Source organism: Salvia splendens, chromosome 14, assembly GCF_004379255.2.
Source record: "Salvia splendens isolate huo1 chromosome 14, SspV2, whole genome shotgun sequence".
NCBI classification, from domain to species: domain Eukaryota; kingdom Viridiplantae; phylum Streptophyta; class Magnoliopsida; order Lamiales; family Lamiaceae; genus Salvia; species Salvia splendens.
In genome coordinates, this window is record NC_056045.1 from 24,426,864 (window position 1) to 24,449,420 (window position 22,557).

The window sequence follows — 22,557 nt, forward strand, 5'->3', positions numbered from 1 at the left end:
CATTCCTTTAAAAGTGTCAGCGCTGACAATCATCATCCCCCATCATGTACCATATCTGAGCTATCATGTGAAACGAGAATGTGGCCACAAACTCGATCACTGGACCGGCCGACCTAGGGGACGGGTCACGATCCCTATCAGTGCACTAGTCTGAGTAGGGACTCACTCCCTAGTCAGACCCGAATTCGTTAACTATAAGAGTCTAGTAGGATATTATCCCAGTAGACAATCAGATATGCAATTCAAAACATAAAATACGGCATGACATACTATTTTAAACCACCCTTATTTCACCATAAACATATCATTTCAAAATAAAAGAATTTAAGTAATAAAGCCCACCTCGAAAGCTTAGGATTTCCGTAAAAAGTTCCTCGTTCCGACTTTAGCGTGCGTGCGAACCACCTTTTCAGTAAATACATAAAGTTCACATCAATCTCGGTAACGAAGACATTTTAGAATGCATGCACTCTAATTAAAATCTTTTAATTCGTTTTCTCGGTTTTCGTGCATTTTCGATTATTCGGCGGCCGCCCAAGGCGTCGCGTGCGACGCCGGTCGGCCGCTTACGCTCGTTCTTTCCTCCGTTGGCTCTTCGTCTTCTCCGGGACGTCGAAAATAAATTTCCTAAAATTATTTAAACGCATACTTAATTCATCGCAATTATTTCTCCTCGTAAATACTTTTACTTCGCACTTGGGTAGTATTATTCGTGCTTCAAATTATTCCGGGATTTAATTAAATCATTATTCACGATTAAATTATCGGCCCAAAGATTTAATTAGAAGGCCCAAGCCTTAATTATTTCCCCACCTTATATCTCCCATTTAAATTATTAGTGAGCTCAAAAGAAATAGCCCACATTAAAATAAATCCCAAACCTTATTTCTCCTTAATCAATCAACAAGGCCCAATTTAAAGAAAAAGAAAAAAAAAACCCAAAACATCTCATCCACTTCCATCGGTCAATTCCTTTCCCCCAATACATTTCTTCTTCTCAAAACACAACCCAATCCCATTTCAAATTCCTAATTCATAATGGATCCCCAAATTAGAAAACTGTACAGCAGCTTCTTCTCCCTCCCTTCCTCGGCGAAAAATTGACGATTCCTCTGCGTCGCCGGCTGCCCCGTCGTCGTTCCACCGTCGACGTCACGATGCCGCTGCTATCTCGCCAAGAAGACGCGATGCCGCTGCTGTCTCCCAGCCGTCACCGGGTCAGTCTTCTGCAGCGATTCGCCGCCACTGTGGAGTCAGGCTGCTGCCATCGTCGCCAGAAGAGCTGCTGCTGTACCGATCAGCCGAACAGCAACGCCGGGCAGGCGCCTCACCGTTGTTGCTCCTCCACTCACTGCTCGGCAGCCTCCGAAACGACACCGCGCCGCCCCGAGCAACTCCGAACAGCCACTGCGCAGTCCCGAAACGTCCCGAACCCAACCCGAACAACCCCGCACAACCCCGAAAGATAAGTTCTCATTCAATTATGTTTCTTTTCGTTTTTAGCTTCGATTACACAGTGATGGGCATTCGCTTGTTGGAGTTTGATTGTTGAAGGAAATTATGAGTGAGAGTGATGTATGATGAACATGATATGAATAACATCGATAAAAGGAAATGGATTTATACCTTCGTTGCTATGAATTTGACTGTGAAACGTATGGGAAAACAAAATGGCAGCAGTTCCTTCCACTGTATCTCTCTCGGCTCTCTCTGTATTTGTTGAACAAAAGAATGTTGAAGTGAAACGGTAGGAGAGGAGATAAATGAATCCTAGAATTAAATTTGTGTGACCTTTGATTTTGCAGAATTGAATTGTGGAAGATGGAGGGTGGAAGGTGACTTGCAGCTGGAGAGTCCCCATGGATGGAGAAGTTGGCGCAGGAGAAAGAGAGAGGAAAAATTTGGGCTTGCAAAATGAATGAATTGGCTCAACAATTATTTGTGGAGTTGGGCTATATATATATATATATATATATATATATATAAGGGAATTTGATTACCCAACACTCTTTTAAAATTGTTAAGGACATTTGGACTTGATTTGAATTTATTTGGGTCGGCCCGCAAAATGCGAGTCCCGGCCCTTCCTAAGCGTTGGAGGGACGGAAGTTCCGGCCCAGGCCGGTCCCACGACCGCATTTGCGGCCCGGTGACGCTTCCGGGGTCCGGACTGACCGGGGTAAATCGGGGACGGGCCGCAACACGCGAGTCCAGGCCCGGCGTTGCACGCTCTCCGAGCCGCAAGTCCCTAATTTTTTTTCGATTTCGTCTCTATAAATACGGAACTAGGGTGCACCATTCTTACGCACATTATCCATTTCAATCCTCTTTTATTCCCTTTCTTTCGGCGTCAATGGATTGGTTTAACAGCGATGAACGTCAGATGGACGAGTTCGTCAACGCGAACAATTGGTACATGCCGGCATCACCACCATCACAGCCGACGCCTAGTCCGAGAGTCGGTAGCAACATCGACGTAATATCGTCGGTCAACATCGATGAGTTCGAGATCAGTGAGATGGAGCCCGTTCAAGGGCGGGGCAAGGGCAAGGCCGGCGAGGATGACGGGCTGAAGAAGTACAGTCCGCAAGAGACAATGTGGCTTGCCAGGAACTACGTCGACGTCGCCGAGGATCCTATCATCGGCAACCAGCAGTCTGACAAGGTGTTCTGGGAGCGGATTGCTGAGAAGTATAACGCTGGGCGTCCTAAAGGGTCGTTCGAACGTAGCTACGTGAAGCTGCGCAAGCATTGGAGTCGGGTCCAGGCGGATATGAGCAAGTGGAATGGAAAGTGGGCCAACGTAGTCCGGATGTGGCTGAGCGGGCACAGTGAGGCGGACCTCGTCGAGAAGGCGAAAGAGGCGTTCTTCGCTGACGGGAAGAAGCACTTCAAGTACTTCTACATTTGGAAGCTCGTCGAGAAGAGCCCGAAGTACACCAGTGGTGCCGAACCGACGGCAACCGGGGCGGCGAAGATAACCAAAGTTTCCGCCTCCGGAAACTACTCTTCGAGCGAATGAGGTCCGGCGATCGACCTCAACGTGACGGACGACGACGTCTTCGTCTCATCTCCTAGCGTTCACAGCCGCCCGATGGGAACAAAGGCGGCAAAGAGGAAAGCAAAGGGGAAGGCAACTGCGAGCAACTCCGCTATGGCGCCACCGCCGATCAATCAGTCTCTGGATAAGATGTCCGACTCTTTGTCGGAGATGAGTATTACATGGCGGATGAGCCAGCTGACGGAGTTGACATCGAGGGATACCTCGACCATGTCAGAGTTCGATCTCGAGTTGCACCGTGAGATGATCGCCTACCTTCGCGCCCAAATGAAGAAGTAGTTTTTCTAGGATTCGTAATTTTTTTTTCTAGGACTTTTTAAATTTTTTTCTAGGATTTGTATTTTTTTTCTAGGATTTGTAATTTATTTTTTCGAATGAACAATTTATTTTTTCGGTTTGAATTGTTCAACGTATTGCATTTACGAGTAAAATATGTTGAAATTGTGAATAATGTCATTTATTAGTTGCGGCCCGGGTTGGGGCCTGCAGGGTTAGAGCAGTTAGGGCCTGGGCCGCAACTATAGAGGAATGATGACGTGTGGAGACTTAGGGCCTGAAATGGGAATGAGTTAATGATGCCCTAACAGCTCTAGTCGAAGAATTCAAAGTCAAGTACTTTTATTGTTTAAATAATAGAAGGAATAATACTCCCATAAACATTATTAAGCCAATATTCTTTTGGTAAAATATATACTTATATACACAATAAAAATAATAGTATATTTTATACTCCATTTAAGCCATTTTAAAACTAGTATACTACAATATATTAACTAACTTGAAATTATGCAGTTATGCTCATTAAAGCCATTTAATTTTAGACATTCTTTACTGTCTATTTCATTTGATCATTTACTCTCCTTTTCTTTTTAAATCAATCTTTTACAACCATTTTTCTTTCATTCTCTAATTCCAGTTCCTACTAACCATTCAACCTATAACAATGTGCCTTGAGCCTTATCTTAGTAAGAGCTAAAGGCAATTTTGATTAATTTCAACAAAATTGATGATAAAAGAAGGAAAATTTTCCTACCACTTTGTGTCCGTCACAATTGATGTTTGACTGTTTGTGCAACGTATAGTTATTATTTCTGTCATCATAACTAGGTCCAAACATAAAAATATTAGCATTAGCCCAGCTCCCATCATTTATGTTGAACTCATATTTATTTTTCAGTTTATTTTACTATATGAAATTAATTTTTCAATACATTTACTCTAGCTAGAACTGCATCAGTCCACTTGAAATTATACTTAGAAACCTTAAATAGAATACGAAATGGAATATAGATATGAAAACGCTTTTAGAGCATCAGTAGTGGCGGATGTCACTGCGGAATTCCCACCGGCGTGCGGGAATTCCATGGCGGACGTCCGCCATTGTGCGTGGCATGCACTGATACTGAATTCCGTCGAGGAATTCGCAGTTCCGCGGAATTCTGCGGGGAATTTCGTGCGGACGTCCGCCATTGCGTTGACTCCCACGGACGTCCGCGCGGAATTCCCGTTTATTGAATTAAATATATTTTTTTAATTTCTATAAATACATCCCGTTGAACTTCATTTCATTCACATCACTTGTATTAACAAGTTTCTCTCTCTCTAAATTTCTTTTATATATCCGTAATGGCAGGTAGTGGTAGTGGTAGTGGTGGTGATGGGCGTTATGAACACATGATGCGACTGATTCATGCACGTGTGCGGGAGGCCGCGGAGAGGGATGAACAAGCGGCCTCGGCGCCGGCGGTGCCTCGACCCATCCATCGTCGCACTATAGTACCCCGAGACCACCTCGCTGCCCACCATAGGTTGTACGCGGATTACTTTCCACGGGAGCCACAGTTTGGGGAGAACCTATTCCGGCGACGGTTTAGGATGCATCGTCCGCTCTTTCTGCGTATCGTGGGCGCTTTGGAGCGTCGATACGGGTATTTCAGGGTGCGAGAGGATACGGCTGGTAAACCCGGTCACACGCCGATTCAGAAGTGCACTGCCGCAATCAGGCAGCTGGCATACGGAGGCGCGGCCGATATGTTTGACGAGTACCTCCACATCGGCGAGACGACTGCCTGAGAGTGCCTGAAGTATTTTTGTCAGGGCGTTAGGGAGATATTCGGGGATAGGTATCTTCGGAAGCCTACCCCCGAAGATTGTCATGCTTTGCTAGATATGCACGGAAATCAACACGGGTTTTCGGGGATGTTAGGCAGCATAGATTGTATGCACTGGGAATGGAAGAACTGCCCCGCTGCCTGGAAAGGGATGTACACTACTGGTTTCAAGGTCAAGAATCCCACGATGATCCTTGAGGCGGTAGCTGACTACCGGTTGTGGATTTGACATGCCTATTTTGGAGTAGTCGGGTCGAACAACGACATCAACGTCCTCCAGTCGTCGCCCCTTTTCAACGACCAGTGCATGGGCGTCGGTCAGACCGTCAACTTCGTCGCCAATGGCAACTAACACAACATGGCTATTATTTGGCCGATGAGATATACTCTATGTGGCCCGTCTTTGTGAAGACGATCAGATGCCCAGCAGATGAAAAGAAGATATATTTTGCGGGTCGCCAGTAGGCAGCCCGCAAGGATGTTGAGCGGGCATTTGGTGTGCTCCAGGCTCGATGGGCGGCAGTGAAGGGTCCAACACGGGTGTGGTACGTTGACAGCATCGCCGACATCATGTACACATTTATTATCATGCACAACATGATTGTCGAAGATGAAGGTCCAGCACTGACTGATTGGGCCAATGATGATGCTGATGCTGCGGGTCCAAGCCACGGAGTGGCCACTAGCAATGTAGCATGGGGATACCCCATGACGAAGTCGATCGAGTCCGTGCATTTAGCGACATGCGCCAAAAACAAGCCCATGTTCGACTCCAGAACGATATTATTGAAGAAGTATGGCAGCGGATGGGTCGTCGTTGATGTAGTTTTAAATTATTGAAATGTATTTTTTTATTTGGTGAAATGTACTTTTCTTTTTTTAATGGATTTTTTTCCCTATTTGTGTTGAAATTTTAATTCCGTTAATTGTTTAATTCCGGAAATTGTTTAATTTGTGAATTTGTGATTTTTTTTTATTGTGGGAAGTCCGTCGGGAATTCCGCAGGGAATTCCGTCATTGTGCAGAGGGAAGTCCGTATGACGTGGCAATGCAGTGCGAAGTCCGTATGACGTGGCAGGAGGTGTTTTTGGGAATTTCGTGGGGAATTCCGCCGGGAGCTCCGCGCCACTGCTGATGCTCTTAACTTGTCTAGTAAGCAGGGGAATCAGATCATGATTATGATCTAAATTATTGCCACTGTTTTTCTATATATCACTCCATCTCTCACACAAAAACATATTATCATCTCTATATAAGTTGGCAACCAACAATTCAGCAGTGTATCATATCCCTTGAGTCTTGAGCTTCTCTCCATCTCAGAACCACATTTTGTATCATGGAGATGAACTCACCAACTCAAGAGAAATCTTTCACCACCTCAAAACTCTACTCAAACGTTACACAATTCATCAAGAAAATAAAGAAAATTGGAGAGGATGATCCAAGAAGGATCACACACTGCACCAAACTCGGATTGGCTTTGACATTAAGCTCCCTCCTCTACTACATCCGACCCCTCTACAATGGCATCAGAGAGGCCGGAATGTGGGCAATCTTAACTGTTGTCTTTGTCTTTGAGTTCACTGTCGGTAAGTATATCATACTCCCTCTGTCCCAATGTAGTAGACTCTTATTCCCTTTTCAGGATAGTTAAGAGTCTTTTTCTTTATTGAAAATCTCTTTGTTCTCACTCATAATTTACTTTTTCTTTCACTCCAATACTTTATTATTTCTCATACTTTTTTTCTATACTTTAACATTTAACATATCAATTTCTTAAATCTTGTGCCTAAAAAAATGTCTCAATTACTTTGGAACAGAGGGAAGAGGGAGTACTAGTATTTAAAATTCTCAATTAATATGATGCGTAATATTATTATAGGTGGAACCCTATCAAAAAGTATAAACAGAGGCTTCGCAACTCTGTTTGCCGGCGCTTTAGGTCTGGGAACCCATCATTTGGCTAGTGTTTGCGGCGTCACAGGCGAGCCTATTGTGGTTGGACTCATGGTTTTCTCATTAGGTACAAATTTTATAGCTAGTAGAAAAATAGTAGTAATGACTTATAACTTTTTTTTTTAACCAATTGGGGATTCTAAAAGGAAAGGTAAATTAATACACAACTTAAAGACACAATTAAAAAAGATCACTAAATACAACTGAGTAATGTGATTTTATTTATGTGTAATGCAAATGCAGCTGCGGTTTCTACATTTATGCGGTTTTATCCGAACGTTAATAGGAGGTACGATTACGGGGTGTTGATATTCATAATGACTTTCACCATGGTGGCGCTGTCGGGTTACCGGGCCGGGCAGATAGTGGTGCTGGCCCGTCAGAGGCTATCCACCGTTCTCATTGGCGGGGCGACTTGTATGATCGTATCCATATTCATTTGCCCCGTTTGGGCTGGTCCAGATTTGCAGTTTTTGGTTGCTAAAAATATTGAAAAGCTTGCTGATTTCTTACAAGCTATTTTCTGTCTTTTTTTCTTATAAACAATTTAATTAAAGCAGGAGAAAATGGCTCATATTTTTAGCTTTTTAAAATTTATTTATTTGTTTATAGGATTTGGAAGTGAGCTTTTAATATGTGGTGGTGATGAAAGTAGCAATGATTCAGGTCGAGAAATCGTTTCTCACTGGCTTTAAAAGCGTCCTTGATTCAAAGGCGACAGTAGAATCGTTGGTCAGTACATCAGCGTTTTTTTATTAGAATTATCTAAAAAATTGTCTTGTCTTTCTATTTTCATAATTCCATTAAAATTTGAAGTGTAATGAAAATTACTCTTAATTTATTTCTTTTTTTTATATGTTTTCTTTTCTACTTATCATATTTGCCGCCGAAGCCGGATTTGCAGGAGATGGTGCCGCTACTCGTCACCGCGTCCGTGCTCATCGACATCATTAGCAGCGTCGAATAAATTGTGCTCTCAGTTTGTGAACTTTCGAGAAAAGCGGGTTTCAAGAATCCGAAGTCGGCCGGCGGACAGACGCCGGCGCCGGCGCAGATTTTTCACCGTGGAATCGTTAGCCCCGTCGAAGATGACGGTGATCATGTGGGGGTTGATATTCAGGCGGACTCCTCCACGGACTCGCCGGAGAAGAAGAGTGCTACTACTTAGTCATCACTCATCAGGCGGTCGTTGATGTAAATGTGACGGTGGTGATCTGTATATAATAAGTGCCCATAATTAATGTAAAAAATTTAAACATATTGCGAAATTGTGTACCATAGAGAATGGGAGAGAACATTATGATTATATATTTGGGCTTATTGGTTCGTTTCTTCTCTTCCTTAGTTTTTAAATATTTCATCAGGTCAGATTTTCTTTCACAATTAATAGCTTGAATTCGATTAACCTCATAATGGCGTATAACCTTTTCTTTTCCAACATCAAATATAGTCTGGAGTTTTAGTGTTCAACAGTACAAGGGAGGTGTTTGTTTGAGTGATGGATAGATTAATTGATCAAAGACGTACACATTAATTAAATAATTTATAAAAGTGAACAGTTGATTAGTTTGAATTATTTTTTATTAATCGCATACACATCTCATTCAAAGCAAACGGTACCACATAGTACAATTAAGCATGCATTATCAAACTAGTATTCCCACTATTCCACTGTAGTAAGTCATTTTTCATTTTGAAAAGTTTCTTCATAATATAGCTAACTTACCTTTCTTTTTCTACCTCATTCTCTCTACTTTATTCACTTTTTATTTTATTATTTTTTATTTTTTTATTCTCTTTTACTTTCCTCTCCCTCCATTTAACATAATAAATATTTTTCTTTTAAATTATATGACGAAAAGAAGTGTCTCAACTATTTCAAAATAAAATGGAGGAAGTATATCGACTAGAAGAAATGAATAAAGCACAAAAACACCCGACTATCAACTATCAAGAGTCAAGATTCAATCAATGTCAAAGGTAATAAAGTTGAGGATCTAAATATAACTATATTAGTTAAAACTGCCACGTAATCAAGTGACACATCATCCCGTTGGTGAGATTTCATCATAAATGGAATTAGAGCATCCGCAATGGCGGACTTCGACACGGAATTCCCATGGACGTGGCGGAATTCTGTGGCGGACGTCTGCCATTAGGCCACACACGCGTGGATACGGAATTCGGAAAAGGACGTCGCAGGTCCGCGGCCTTCCGCAGAATTTCGTGCGGAATTCCGTCCTGACGTCTGCCATTGCGTTGACTGTCACGGAATTCCGCACGGAATCCTGGCCTTTGCATTAATTTTTTTTTATTTTCTATAAATACATCCTGTTGAACTTCATTTCATTCACACCACTTGTTTTAACGAGTATCTCTTTCTCTCTAAATAACTTTCTTTCGAATCATCAATGGAGCACCACGATAGCGATTCTTCTCCTGCCTCGAGCGATTCACCGGTGCCGCATTTTCCCATCGGCAGGAGTACGCAATTTTCCCAGTCGATGTCCCAAATTCCGGGGATGCTACCCCAATCTCAAATGCCATAGGGCATGATGCCGGGGTATTACAACATGTACCCACAGTGGTATGGGATGATACCCCAGATGATGATGCCCGGGATGATACATGGATCACCTGGCGCTTCGGGGGGGAGTAGGCCGCATGTCCCCCAATCGCCGGTGGACAACGTCTACCGGCCCTTTATGGACTTACTATCGACGGACAACCCGGTGAGTCCTCCTCTCGACACTCAGTTCGCTGGCGTCGACACATTCTCGTTCGATGAGTTGGGCCTTTTTTCCGATCCGTGAGACTCCGCCGGCGACAGAGAGGAGGGGGAGGCCAGGGCGAGGGAGGGGCAGGGGACGGGGCGTCCCAACGTACGCTGCTGACGTGGAGGAGGGATCCAGCGGGACCAAGCGGACTATCTGGAGCTCGGACAAGTGCGTCGCGCTAGCGAAGGCGGGGATCAGTGTGGTTGAGGATCCATACGTCGGGGCGAACCAGCACATCGACCGGTTGTGGTGGCGCATTAGCCAGAGCTACCTCCAGTTCAAACCAGCGGCGGGGAAGCCCCACAACTCCGAGCAATGCCAGAAACAGTGGGATCGGTTGAAGAAGCCGCTCAGCCGATTTGCCGGCATTTACACAAATAACCTCCGCTCGGCAACCAGCGGCATGTCCGCCGAGGATGTAAAGTTGCTGTCTCACCAGCAGTTCCCCGACTCCGAAAAGGGCTTCGGGGAATTCAAATATTGGGATGTGTATCTCGCGGTGCAGGATTCGTCCAAGTTCAGTGCGGGTGTGGAATCCGGCTGGCCGAAGCGGACGAGGATCAGCGCATCCGGAGATTACAGCAGTAGTGTTGGTTCCACTAACTCCCCCCCGCTGATTCAGAGTTCCCCACTCCCACATCCTCCGCCCGCCGCCGTCTCCCGATTGGGCAAAGGGTCGCGGCGCGTTTGTCGAGGGGAAGTCCCAGCGGATCCGCCTCCGCCAAGGTCCAATCAGCAGCACCCACCCAGAACGAGCCGGATCCCGAGAACCCCTCCTATGCCTGCATCGCCGCACACTACGCCTTGTTACGTGCGATGCAGGAATGGCGCTCGGCGACCGACCCCCACTACAAGCGGAAGCTTAGACCCCTCCTCAACAGTATGCGCTGCGACTTGGGGTTCGACGCGATGACGGATAGCGACGGCGAGGGTGGCGGCGGCGGTGACAGCGAGAGGAGCGGCGGCGGGGACGGCGAGGGAACCGGCGGCGAGGAATCTGAGGAGTGAGGAGCCGGTTTTTATTTTAAAAATAATGTACTTTTTTTAAAATTAATTATGTATTTTTTAATGAAGTATGTTTTTTTAAATAACGTGTGTTCGTTTTCTTCGTATTCGCGTCGAAATTTTAATTCCGTAAATTCTTTACTTCCGGAAATTGGTTAATTTGTGAATTTGTGAATTTTTTTTATGTGGGAATTCCATCGGGAATTCCGCAGGGGAATTCTGCCACTGTGCAAAGGGAATTTCGTATGATGTGGCAGGGCAGTGGGAAGTCCTTATGACGTGGCAGTGGGAATTCCGCGGGAAATTCCGCCGGGACATCCGCACCACTGCGGATGCCCTTATAATTTCACTACACCAAATCTTTATTGAAAGCAATTGCAGTATAATTAATGTATAATAGACTTGTTCAAGTTTTATGTTATACCCAGATATGGGTTCAATTCTGCCCCAATTCTAGTGTTCAAGTTCCATGTCTCTAATGTGGAGAGCCTTAGTTAGAATTCTAAGCCCGCACTGTTCCTCTATGATATGTGCATAAATCAATTCTTAGTCATTTGGTGGTAAATGGAGCTGCATTAAAGTCCACACCAAGAAATGAAAATGAATTGACAATTTTATCCCTCCCAAATTTGTTTCTCCCCAAAATCAGACGTCTTAGTGTGGATATTTTGGTCACAATGATTTTTAGACCCCTATAAACATATTATATAAAATACAAAATTGATTACTTAAATAGCTATATTTGCAACATTGAACACCTTGATATGGATGGCATATATGTGGACCCTACACGCCCAAAACCCATCCAGATTTATTTGTTACTTTTTTATAGCAAAGAACTTGAACAAGCCAACATGTTTATTAGTGTTTGTATATGAACATGAAATTTTACACTACATAGTGGTCATCATAATATACTCTATATTACCCTGAAGTGCGGGGGAAGAGACGAACAGGGAGGCCCTTAGTAGGAACAGGCATGGGGTCCATGACAATCTTCTCGTCAGGAAAGACCATCTCCATTTTAAACCTGGTGACCAGATGGTGCATGAATACCAGTATCTCCAGCCACGAACATGTACGGAGCCGGCCCCGACCCCTCGAACCGCGATGGGTCGAATCTCGTCGGCTCTGCAAAGAACTCCGGGTTCTTGTGCGTCGAGTTCGTGCTCCAGTACAGCTTCCACCCTTTCGGAATCGAGAAGCCATTGTAAGTCAAATCCGCGATGGCTTCCCGGAACGCCCCCTGCAGCGGCGTTGCCAACCTCAGCACCTCGCACACCACATTCCACGTGTACTTCATCTTCTGAAGATCCTCGCAAGTCAGCAGCTCCACGGCTGCTTTGGATCTTGCCATCTTCACTTGCTCTGTAATTCCACGGAAATCAAGAAAAAAAAATATTGAGACGAAATATCATGAGGCCTATTAGCTATTACTATCTATGGTAAAAATGTACTACGGATGGACCAAAATGGAAAAAATGGAGATGGAGGGAGTACGACTCAACTTAATTGAGACGGAAGGAGTATTGTACATCTCTTAAAATCTGAGCTGGGTCAATTTGTGACAATTATTGGCGGGAGTACCATATATGAACACGACGCAACTATAGTGAAATGTTCCAAAATGGAAAAACGAGGCCACCATAATAATAGAAAGGAGGGAGTAAGATTTTGTTTACCATTGTAGACACGGTCGTAGATGTGGGGGAGCTCGGCAACGTACTTGACGATGGAGGTGCAGACGGAGCTAGAGGTGTCGTGGATCCCAATCAGCAGCGCTAGGATATTGTTGGCTATGTCCAGCTCCCGCGTTTCGTCGCTGGTGAGCAGCACGTGCGAGAGGATGTCCTGCGACGGCGAGGTCTAGCTTCCGCTACTTGATGATGGCTACTTGATGATGGCGACGAGCTCCTTCCTGACGAAGTTGGAGGCCTTGATCCCCTTGTTGAAGGGAGTCCCGGGAAGATGAATGGGGATGGAGATCACACCAGAGGCTAGTAGATTGAACGGCTTGGCAAATTTGTCGAGTTGATTTGGATCCTCGATGCTGACGAAGAGGCGGAAGGCCACCCTGAATGTGTAGTTCTTGGCGAGAGGGAAGACGACGACCTCCTTCTTGTTATCCCAGCCCTCGGCAAAGTGGTGGCGGGCGATGTGGTCCATGATCCCGATGTAGCGGTGGAGGGCTTCGGATTTGAGGAAGTTGGGGAGCATTTTCCTCATCTTGATGGACTCTTCCTTGTAAGAAATTAGGATGGAGGAGGGGAGGATCTTTTCCACGGAGGATGGCCACCATGACTGCACCAGCTTGTTCTCGTTCGAGAAGAGGAACTTGTTGCCCGCGGCCACACGCTCGCCAAGGAGGTGGGTGCGGAAGACGATGGGGGAGTACTTTGCCATCCGGGTGGCCCTTCCGGCCAGTGGAGAAGAACTCCAGGCTCTCACCAATCACTGGCCACCCTGTCCTGCCCGGGGGCAGCCCTGCCCCCGGTTTGGACTTGTCGAAGAGGAACGGGAGGGACGAGAGCACAAAGGTTACGATGAGGCAGATGTATAAGATGTCCATGCTGTTTATTTTGTGAGTTTAAGCTGTTTGTGTAGTTTGATGGTTGATGCATGTTGGAATTATTTTTTGTTGTGTATATATACAAAAAATAAAATATAAATATAATTTGAAAGTATTTTAATTTATAAATCTAATTGAATTTTACAATATTTTCACACATAGTATAAAAAAGAAAAGAACAAAAATTTTCCATTTGTTGCGTTTCATATTGCTATACAGTAGAAGATACCACCCCGTAATTGTAACCTTATTTTTTGGGTTGAAAATTTATTTTTTAATTTTCTTAAATTGCGATTTATTTGTTTGTGATTTTAGGAAAATGTTGCCCGTTATTGTTAAAGCTTCAAAAAGAACAATTTCTTTCTGTAAAATTTATTTTCCATGATATAAACGCATCATACATATTTATGTGATTATGGAATGCACAAAGCACATATTATGAAATAAAATACAAAAACAGTATACAATATTGAGTAGGGCACGATTTCTTTGATGTTAACTGCTGTCTGTTTGTCTAAAATATCTGCGGGAAGGGGAAGTAGTGTATTAAGTGAAAAATAAACGAAACTATATTCAAATTTATTACTAGTATTGATCAAATTTGCGTGTTGTATATATGTATTAATTTTATAAATTGCGTGCGCCAGAATAGTTACAACGAGCCCTTATATGTCCATTTTAATTTTCAATTGACACACTAGCTCTGGCTCATATACGGAGTAAAATTTAAAGGGGATTTCAAACTCCCACAACTTATAAAATTATTGAGAAACATTAGTGTTGTTAGTTTCTTAGATTGATTTTTATTCGTCATAATTTACAAGAAGGTTCGAGTCATAACTTGCATTCAAACACTAATAAATTTATGACAATATAATTTTGACTCTGAATAGTTATTTATTAGACGTTGATCTCAACTAACTTAACCGTCCTAGAAAGCCAAAACATGCATAGGAAATATATAAATAATTGAGCACATATGGTTAAAGAATACTCCACTTTCCAAAGGGATTGATATGCCCCTCATGGTATCATAATGTGTTATAAACCATTTTGAGGTTATTAAATTTACAATTCTAAAAAAAATGTAAAGTCCAACCATTTCTACATCTAGTTAAAGTATAAGGGAAGGAAACAAATCAAAATTCGATTTGCATAAATAATTTATCAAATTGACAAATACTATACTACCTTCTTCGTCCAACAATAAGAGTCATATTTTACCATTTCGGTTTATCCTAGAATTAGATTCATATTTATGGTAATTAAGCCTCACATTACATCAACTTATTCCACTCACATTTTATTATAAAACTAATATATATAAGTGGGACTCACAGTCTACTAACTTATTCAACCCACTTTTTTTTTACATTTCTGGACTCATGTCTACATCAAATGTGACTCCTATTGTAGGACAGAGGCAGTGCTTCCCTTCATTATGTGTTCCAGTTTTAAAATGTCCTTTATTAATTGTCTTATTTCACTTTTATTATTTTTAATAATAGACTCATATTTCACTAACTGATTACTTCACTCACATTTTATTAGTACAATATTCAAATATATTTAATACATAAAGATAGGACTCACATTTTGCTAATCTTTTCGCTGACTTTTCTCTATATTTTTTAAATTTTGTGTCGGGTCAAAGTCAGATACTACATAATAGGGGCGGAGGGAGTATTTTTTTAAAATATTATCTGAAAAAAAACAATTTTGAAAAGAATAATATTGTAATACCTAGGGTAAGAGTATGAAGTGTTGCTACATAAGCATGGACAATGAGCGGCCTATATCTAAAGCGGAGGGAGAAGAACTGAAATACACCCCAAAAAGATGGATTCCAATGATATATTGGCATGAGATTGCGAAGAGAATTTAACAAATTTGATAAATGCTATTTATACTTAAAGAAGGCATCTTTTGTATTCATCTGATAAGAGTTCCAAAGTTAAACGTGCTTCCGTCATATTGGGAGTCAGGTCCCGTTATAATTTTGTGAACATGAATCATAATAAAAATATATTATGGTTGAATTAAATCATAATAAAAATAAATATGACATTTAGGCCATCCACAACGGCGCCTAGCGCACCGCCTAGCCGAGCCCGGCGCTAGGCGGTCCGCTAGGCGAACCATTGTAACCGCCGAGCCGGTTTCCGGAAAAAAAAATCGCCTAGCGCTAGGCGATGCGCTGGGCGATCCGCTCGGCGCCATTGCAGGCTCTGGATCCCCGAGCGCATCGCCCAGCGGATTTTTTAATTTTTTTTTATTTAATGTTTTTTTTATGAAACTCATTCTTGGTTGTTTCTATTTTATAGAGACATCCGTGAATGTTTTATGTTCCACTTCGATGTGGGACAAACTCATTCTTGGATGTTTCTCTTTTATAGAGACATCCTTGAATGTTTTATGTTCCACTTCGATGTGGGACAAACTCATTCTTGGATGTTTCTCTTTTATAGAGACATCATTGAATGTTTTATATTCCACTTTCGATGTGGGACAAACTCATTAATGAGGATGTTGTAATGTTATTTTAATTTTAATGAAGTGTGTTTTTTTAATTAATGTACTTTTTAAAATTTTAATATTATTATTGAATTTTCCCGTATTTGTGTCGTAAATTTAATTCCGTATTTTGTGTGATTGTTTATTATTTGTTTTATATAATTTTGAGTGATGTGGCTAGGTTATGTCTAGGCTATGGCTGGGCTATTTGCTTGTTTTGATGATGTGGCAGGAGAATTTTTAGTGTTGATGATGTGGCAGGAGGAGTTTGTGGCTAGAATATGATTGAGCTATTCCTATTTTGGATAGCCTTAATATCTGTTTAAGTTAAATGAGGGAGTTAAATTTGATATCTTGCACTATTAGATTGGCGAGGTCCAATTCCCAATAAAATCGAATAGGTATAGCAGGGTAACCTATATAAAGCTTCCAATGCCATAGCTCCGATTTGATTTAATTTCATTTCATTTGGCAGTGAAGAAGAAAACCCTAACGCATGATCGATAATTACAGTCTCTGAGAATCGGAGGTACCACCAAAAATGGGGGCGTACGCCGTCGCGATGGAAACCCTAACGGAGCGCGCCGCGCTGATGCGAGAATCGATGAAGAAAACCCAGGCGATCACGGACAACGTCGTCACCATTCTAGGCTCCTTCGACCACCGCCTCTCCGCCCTCGAGACCGCCATGCGCCCCACGCAGGCACTCCTCTCTCCCTAACAAACTTAATTATTTGTATTTGGAGTGAAATGTATGGAGAAATGATGCCAGTCCTAATTTCCTAATCAAATTATTGGGTTCTAGCTGAAAACGCATTCCATAAGGAAGGCGCACGAGAACATCGACAAGACGCTCAAGACTGCCGAGTCTGTTCTCGATCAATTCGATCGCTCACGCGAGGTCTTCTCCACTCCTCTCACTCTACGTGTGTTTCTTTTTATTACTTATGTTTTTCAGAAAACAAAATCGCCGGTTTGCCTCTTTGCTCGGATATCTTCTTTTCTTCGTTATCTTTTCATTTAGTGTTTAACGCATTTTGTTATTAATTTTATCAACATGTTTGCCTCATTTATTTCATGACTTAAAATCTTCTTTAGATGCGATCATAAATACTTAGCATTGTGGTGTTAACTCCTATATATTCTTGACATGAAAGTTCTACGAAATCTTCTAAAGTTGTGTTTAATTGCATTTAGTGTCACAAGTGAATTGCATAAATACTAATTCGAGATGTTGCCTGAAATAGAAATTATTTAGTAGGAAACCCCCGAATTTCATTTTTCCGGTGTAAAACAAGTGAATTCAAGGAAAACAATTAATCAAAGGACTTATTTTCAGACCCCTTGATTACAGTACTAAAATACTACTCCCCATAGTTATGGAACCAAAGATGAATTTGACTGAAGTTTTGTAATCCAAAGTAATTTTATGTTTAGAACTTGGCATATTTTTATGGATTTAAAATAATCATTATGCAAACAAAATGATAAGATGCAAAATGAAGTATCTAAACATAATGTGTAGCTGCTTCTGGATATTGTTTGAGCATTAGCTAACCAAGGTGCATTTGACACTGTATTTGGAAGGTTTTAGATGCTAAAGGGTTTCTTTTTCCTATTCATGATTTTAAACTAGTTGAAACTCATTAAGATGTTACAGATTTTAAATTGAGCTTGGTTGTTTTTATAAAGCTCAAATGTGATATAGAATCCATGGCTTGAGCTCGACGACAGACAGTCCATGTGTAATTTTTAACACACATGCAATGAATATACTACTGTCCGTTACAATGTTCAGTCATTTAAAGGTGAACAAAGGAAGGATCCTGGATATACTTTTCTTAACATATCAGAAAGGCCAAGGGTCGTAATGAATCTTTGCTTCGTTAGTAGATTGAGCTCACTTCTGTCTCATTGAAAAATTAATTTTCAGGCAGAAGCTAAAATATTAAGGGGCCCTCACGAAGATTTAGAAAGCTACCTTCAAGCAGTGGAACAACTAAGGGGTGTCATTCAGTTTTTTACTGGAAACAAAAACTTTAAGAGTGGCATTGGGATTGTCAGTCAAGCCAACAACTTACTTGGAAAAGCCATCCTGAAACTAGAGGAAGAATTTCGACAGCTTCTCAGCTTGTACAGGTTCGCTCATCCACAACTATCATATCATTGCTATCTTGGTTATTTGTTTCTTTCAGAGTCGTGTTTAGCTCATAGAATTTGGCAGGAGTATATAAGTTTATTGCGCATCATCATTTTATCCATGTATCTGCTACTTATCTTTTCCCCCAAAGATTATTCTATGAAATTGTTTTATATACTCAGGATATGATCTTTGGGTACTATCAATAAACTCACCTTCAGGTGAAATTGTTATTTACCTCGATCTTGAAAGAAGGTTTCTATTGACTTTGTTGGAGGCACAGTCACAATTTTCTTCTATGCTAGTATATTTACTGACTAATTGGTGTTCAAATGAAATGTAATCTGGTTACTGATCACATAAAGGTAACCATTGATAAAAACCACCTTATATCATCATTGGAGCTTATCCTCTCTCTTTTCCCTTGTGCAAAGGATGTTCCCTTGCATGCTCAAATTTTTGTGTGAAGTTACAAATTTCTTTTTTATTTTTGGTTTTGTACTTTTATATTATCTTTATCCTGTTTCTAGGAGATATTTTGTACTAAGCTATAGTTTATATCCAAGCTAACCTGTTATTGAGTTGATGGTGAAATATACCATTTGATTCAGCCTTATGTATGCTTGTTACAGAACCATGCGAAAGCTGTAAATGCAACATTCATTTCACTTATATAGAAGATAGCTGTTCCTTGGCTAGTGACTAATGAATATTCTTTTCTTCTTCCTATTTACATAACTAAAGACTGTGATTTTTTTAATATGTGAGGAAATATCAAGTTTTGTTCACGTCTTTGTTTAACACAGTATGAATCCTAGAGTTAGATCCAACTTGGTCTTTTGACGGATATGGATGCTTCCTGAATTTAATTTCTCATCAGATGCAAATTCTATGGAAAAGCTAGTTTCTAGAATTCCATCTCCTTGCCATAACTTTATCATGTTAAAAAAAACTTAAGATAATAGTCAGGCATTCTAACTTGGCACTAGCTTCTCAGGTTAAAAAAAATTAAGATAACAGACAGGCTTTATAACAGTTCAGTTTGATTTTGCCCCACATGTGAGCCTCAACTATTGACAACATCCTGGTCAAATTATACTCAATTTGTGTTTTATCGAGTAGGAAGTTATCGAATTTATGTCTTTCTACAAAATTTCAATTTCTTATCATTGAAGTTAATGAAAATCTTACTATTTGTTTTAAGAGGTCGTGTCCCTTAGTGAGACTTGTTTACTGCGATTATCTAAGTTGTATGATGGTAGGAAAATAAAGACTTGTTGATAAACTGCTTATATATCTTTCTAATTTCAGCAAACCTATCGAACCTGATATTCTCTTTGACTGCCTGCCAAATTCTATGAGGCCATCATCAGGATCACCTCGTGAAGGTGAACCGGCTGGAAAGAAACCATCGGACCACCATAACAAAAGTTCAGCAGAGACAGTGGTCTATCAACTTCCAACCCTAGTTCCTCCTAGAATCATACCTTTGCTCCAGGAGATTTCAAAGCAAATGGTTCAAGCCGGTCACCAAACGCAGGTTGCCATTTTATACAGGTAATATTGTATACGCATGATTTTATTTTTGATTTTGATGTTGGCGTGTCAGTTATTAGGGTTTTTAAGTCTTACCTGAGGTGAGAACTGAGAAAGGCATTGTTTGAATTCCTTGCAATGAGGTAACATTTATTTCACTTTTCTGCAAATTGGATTTTGAGCTAATTCTGTTCGGTAGGTCTGATCCAATTATATCATAATGTAATAATCGCATAAGATGGAAACATGTTAATACATTACTACCCTATTGATTAGCAAGTGAATGGGGGAACATGGGATCCCTCTGTTTTAGTCTAGTCGCCTCGTCCAAATGAGATAAGTACTACTAATAGTATTTTAAAATTATATGGTATGCTACCTTCCATGATGTCATTGTGCATTTACTACATTATCTTTTTCACACTTCTGATGCTATTGTTGCTGTCGTCAATAATTTGATGCAGGGAAGCTAGGTCCACAGCAGTAGAACAAACTCTGAAGAAACTAGGCGTTGAGAAACTTGGTAAAGATGAGGTACAGAAGATGCAGTGGGAAGTTTTAGAGGCAAAGATAGGAAACTGGATTCATTTTATGAGAATTGCTGTAAGAAGCTACCAACAATAATTAACTGCATTCTTTTTTCCCGCCTCTTTCCCCTTCTATTTTCGTCTCTCACTACACCTAATTATATCGTGCATGGAACAGGTCAAGCTTTTGTTTACTGCTGAAAAGAAAGTATGTGATGATATTTTTCAGACATATGATAGTCTCAAAGATCAGTGTTTTGCTGAAGTGACTGGGACCGGCGTGATAACGCTTCTCAGTTTTGGAGATGCTATCGCTAGGAGTAAGAAATCGCCGGAAAAGCTATTTGTCCTGCTGGACATGTATGATATCATGCGAGAACTTCAGCCCGAGGTATGATAAAATTAGCTCTATGTCCATTTATTTGACATTGGGTATATAACTGTGACTTTAACATTTCAAACTGAAGTAGGGATATTACAACTTTGCAATTTGAAATTTATGAAAATCTAATAAGTGGACTGACTATGAGTATTGACTTTGAAATGGAGAGAAAAGGGAATAGTGGATTGTTATTATGTAACGGATGGAGTATACTTTTTTGAGAATGGTCTTCTCAATAATATTAATGTACAGAAACTGTTGATGATTTTGTTCGTTTTCCGGATCCACATGATCCTTGTTTTTGTCTTATCTATATAACTGGTGCTATATTCAGAGAAGATGACCTTGAGACATTTGCCAAGTATCACTGTATATCTTATCATTGTCTTGAATAAAAGTGTTATATATAACTGAAATTATGTTTGTCCAGTGCTATATTATCCTTTCTAGCCATCTTTGAATCTAGCTGAATACTGCTGTTGACAGATGGAGGTCATATTTGGGAGTAAATACAGTACTGAAATGAGGGAAGCATTCACAGCCCTCACAAAAAAACTCGCAAAGACTGCTAAAAAGACGTTTGCTGAATTCGAGGAAGCCGTTGAAAAAGATTGCACAAAAACTGCTGTTCTTGATGGAACAGTCCATCCCTTAACCAGCTACGTGATCAACTATGTGAAGTTTCTATTCGAGTAAGTAAAAACTTGTGCACTCATGTTTTCGCTCACACTTTAATAAGGAAATAAATTTTGGATTACAGAAAATCCTAAATATTGTCTTTATTCATGGCTTATTTCATTCCACTTGAGTATTAATATTTTTAAGGTATTTTTGTTATGGCTGCTTTGAGCTTTTATTCCCGTTAAAGTATGTCAGTTTGCTGCGTGAAGCCTTTGATGACAACAAGTTACACAGTAGTGTATTCTTATTTCATGTTCCTACTTTCAGCTATCATTCAACCCTACAGCAACTCTTCAAAGAGCTTGGCGAAGGCGATTCAGAACAACAGTTGGCATTTATAACGACCAAGATTATGCAGGCACTTCAGACAAATCTCGAAGTAAAATCAAAGCAATACAAAGATCCTGCTTTAACTCAACTATTTCTGATGAACAACATACATTATATTGTAAGATCTGTACGCAGGTGCGCGATGCTTATAACAACGAGTATTTCATTAATTGGCTTCAGATTAGTAAAATAAACACTTGATTCTTGAATCTAGTTGTTATTTCCAGGTCAGAGGCAAAAGATTTATTAGGCGATGACTGGGTGCAGATACATCGAAGGGTTGTCCAGCAGCACGCTAATCAGTACAAGAGAATCGCGTGGTCTAAGGTTCACATATATGGACTAAATAGTTTTGATGAGGGATTGTTATTTTGTTGAGCAATATTTCTGATTGTGAAATATGGCAGATTCTGCAAACCCTGACGATCCAGGGGGCGCATTCGGCAGTGGATAGCAACAGCACGGCTGGCGTTTCGAGGGTGACGGTGAAAGATAGGTTCAAGATATTCAACACCTCATTTGAAGAGATCCATCAGCGGCAATCTCAATGGACAGTTCCCGACAGCGAGCTGCGGGAGTCATTGAGGCTTGCCGTTGCTGAGGTCCTTCTGCCTGCCTACAGATCTTTCATCCGACGTTTTGGGTACGTAGAAACCCTTCTGCTTCACTGCAACTTGCGATCCAAATCAATATGTAATTCTTATATGTTGCTTAGGTCTATGATTGAGGGCGGAAAAAATCCAACCAAGTACATCAGATATACACCTGAAGATTTAGAGAGAATGCTGGCTGAGTTCTTCGAAGGAAAGACGTGGAACGAACCCAAGCGATAGGTAGATAGTTAGATAGATACACCATATTTGGCTGCAAATTCCACTTGTAATTTTTTTGTATAGTTTATTATTGCTTTTTTTTCTGTAGAAATGATATTAATCTCCTTATAATGTTTATGCTTGTTCCTAAATAAA

At 41.1% G+C, this 22,557-nt stretch overlaps 1 protein-coding gene and 2 pseudogenes across 1 annotated transcript; 2 read left to right on the forward strand and 1 right to left on the reverse strand.

The window, feature by feature from the left end:
• The first annotated feature begins 2,353 nt into the window (after positions 1–2,353).
• Positions 2,354–8,296, forward strand: LOC121764392 (annotated as a pseudogene).
• Positions 8,297–11,834: 3,538 nt separating this feature from the next.
• LOC121764393 lies at positions 11,835–13,479 on the reverse strand (annotated as a pseudogene).
• A 3,000-nt stretch (positions 13,480–16,479) lies between these two features.
• Positions 16,480–22,557, forward strand: LOC121763356 (exocyst complex component EXO70A1-like). Its single transcript, XM_042159358.1, has 11 exons — positions 16,480–16,696; positions 16,799–16,894; positions 17,927–18,132; positions 19,445–19,690; positions 20,134–20,272; positions 20,375–20,587; positions 21,065–21,270; positions 21,527–21,724; positions 21,817–21,916; positions 21,997–22,232; positions 22,305–22,557. The coding sequence occupies exons 1-11, from the start codon at positions 16,535–16,537 to the stop codon at positions 22,420–22,422; spliced, it is 1,920 nt and encodes a 639-aa protein (XP_042015292.1). The 5' UTR covers positions 16,480–16,534; the 3' UTR covers positions 22,423–22,557.

Coding starts and splice junctions, on each gene's coding strand:
- LOC121763356 (XM_042159358.1), top strand. CDS start 16,535: ATGGGGGCGTACGCCGTCGCGATGGAAACCCTAACGGAGCGCGCCGCG. Junction 20,588..21,064: donor TGCGAGAACTTCAGCCCGAG/GTATGATAAAAT, acceptor TGCTGTTGACAG/ATGGAGGTCATATTTGGGAG. Junction 22,233..22,304: donor TCTTTCATCCGACGTTTTGG/GTACGTAGAAAC, acceptor TATGTTGCTTAG/GTCTATGATTGAGGGCGGAA.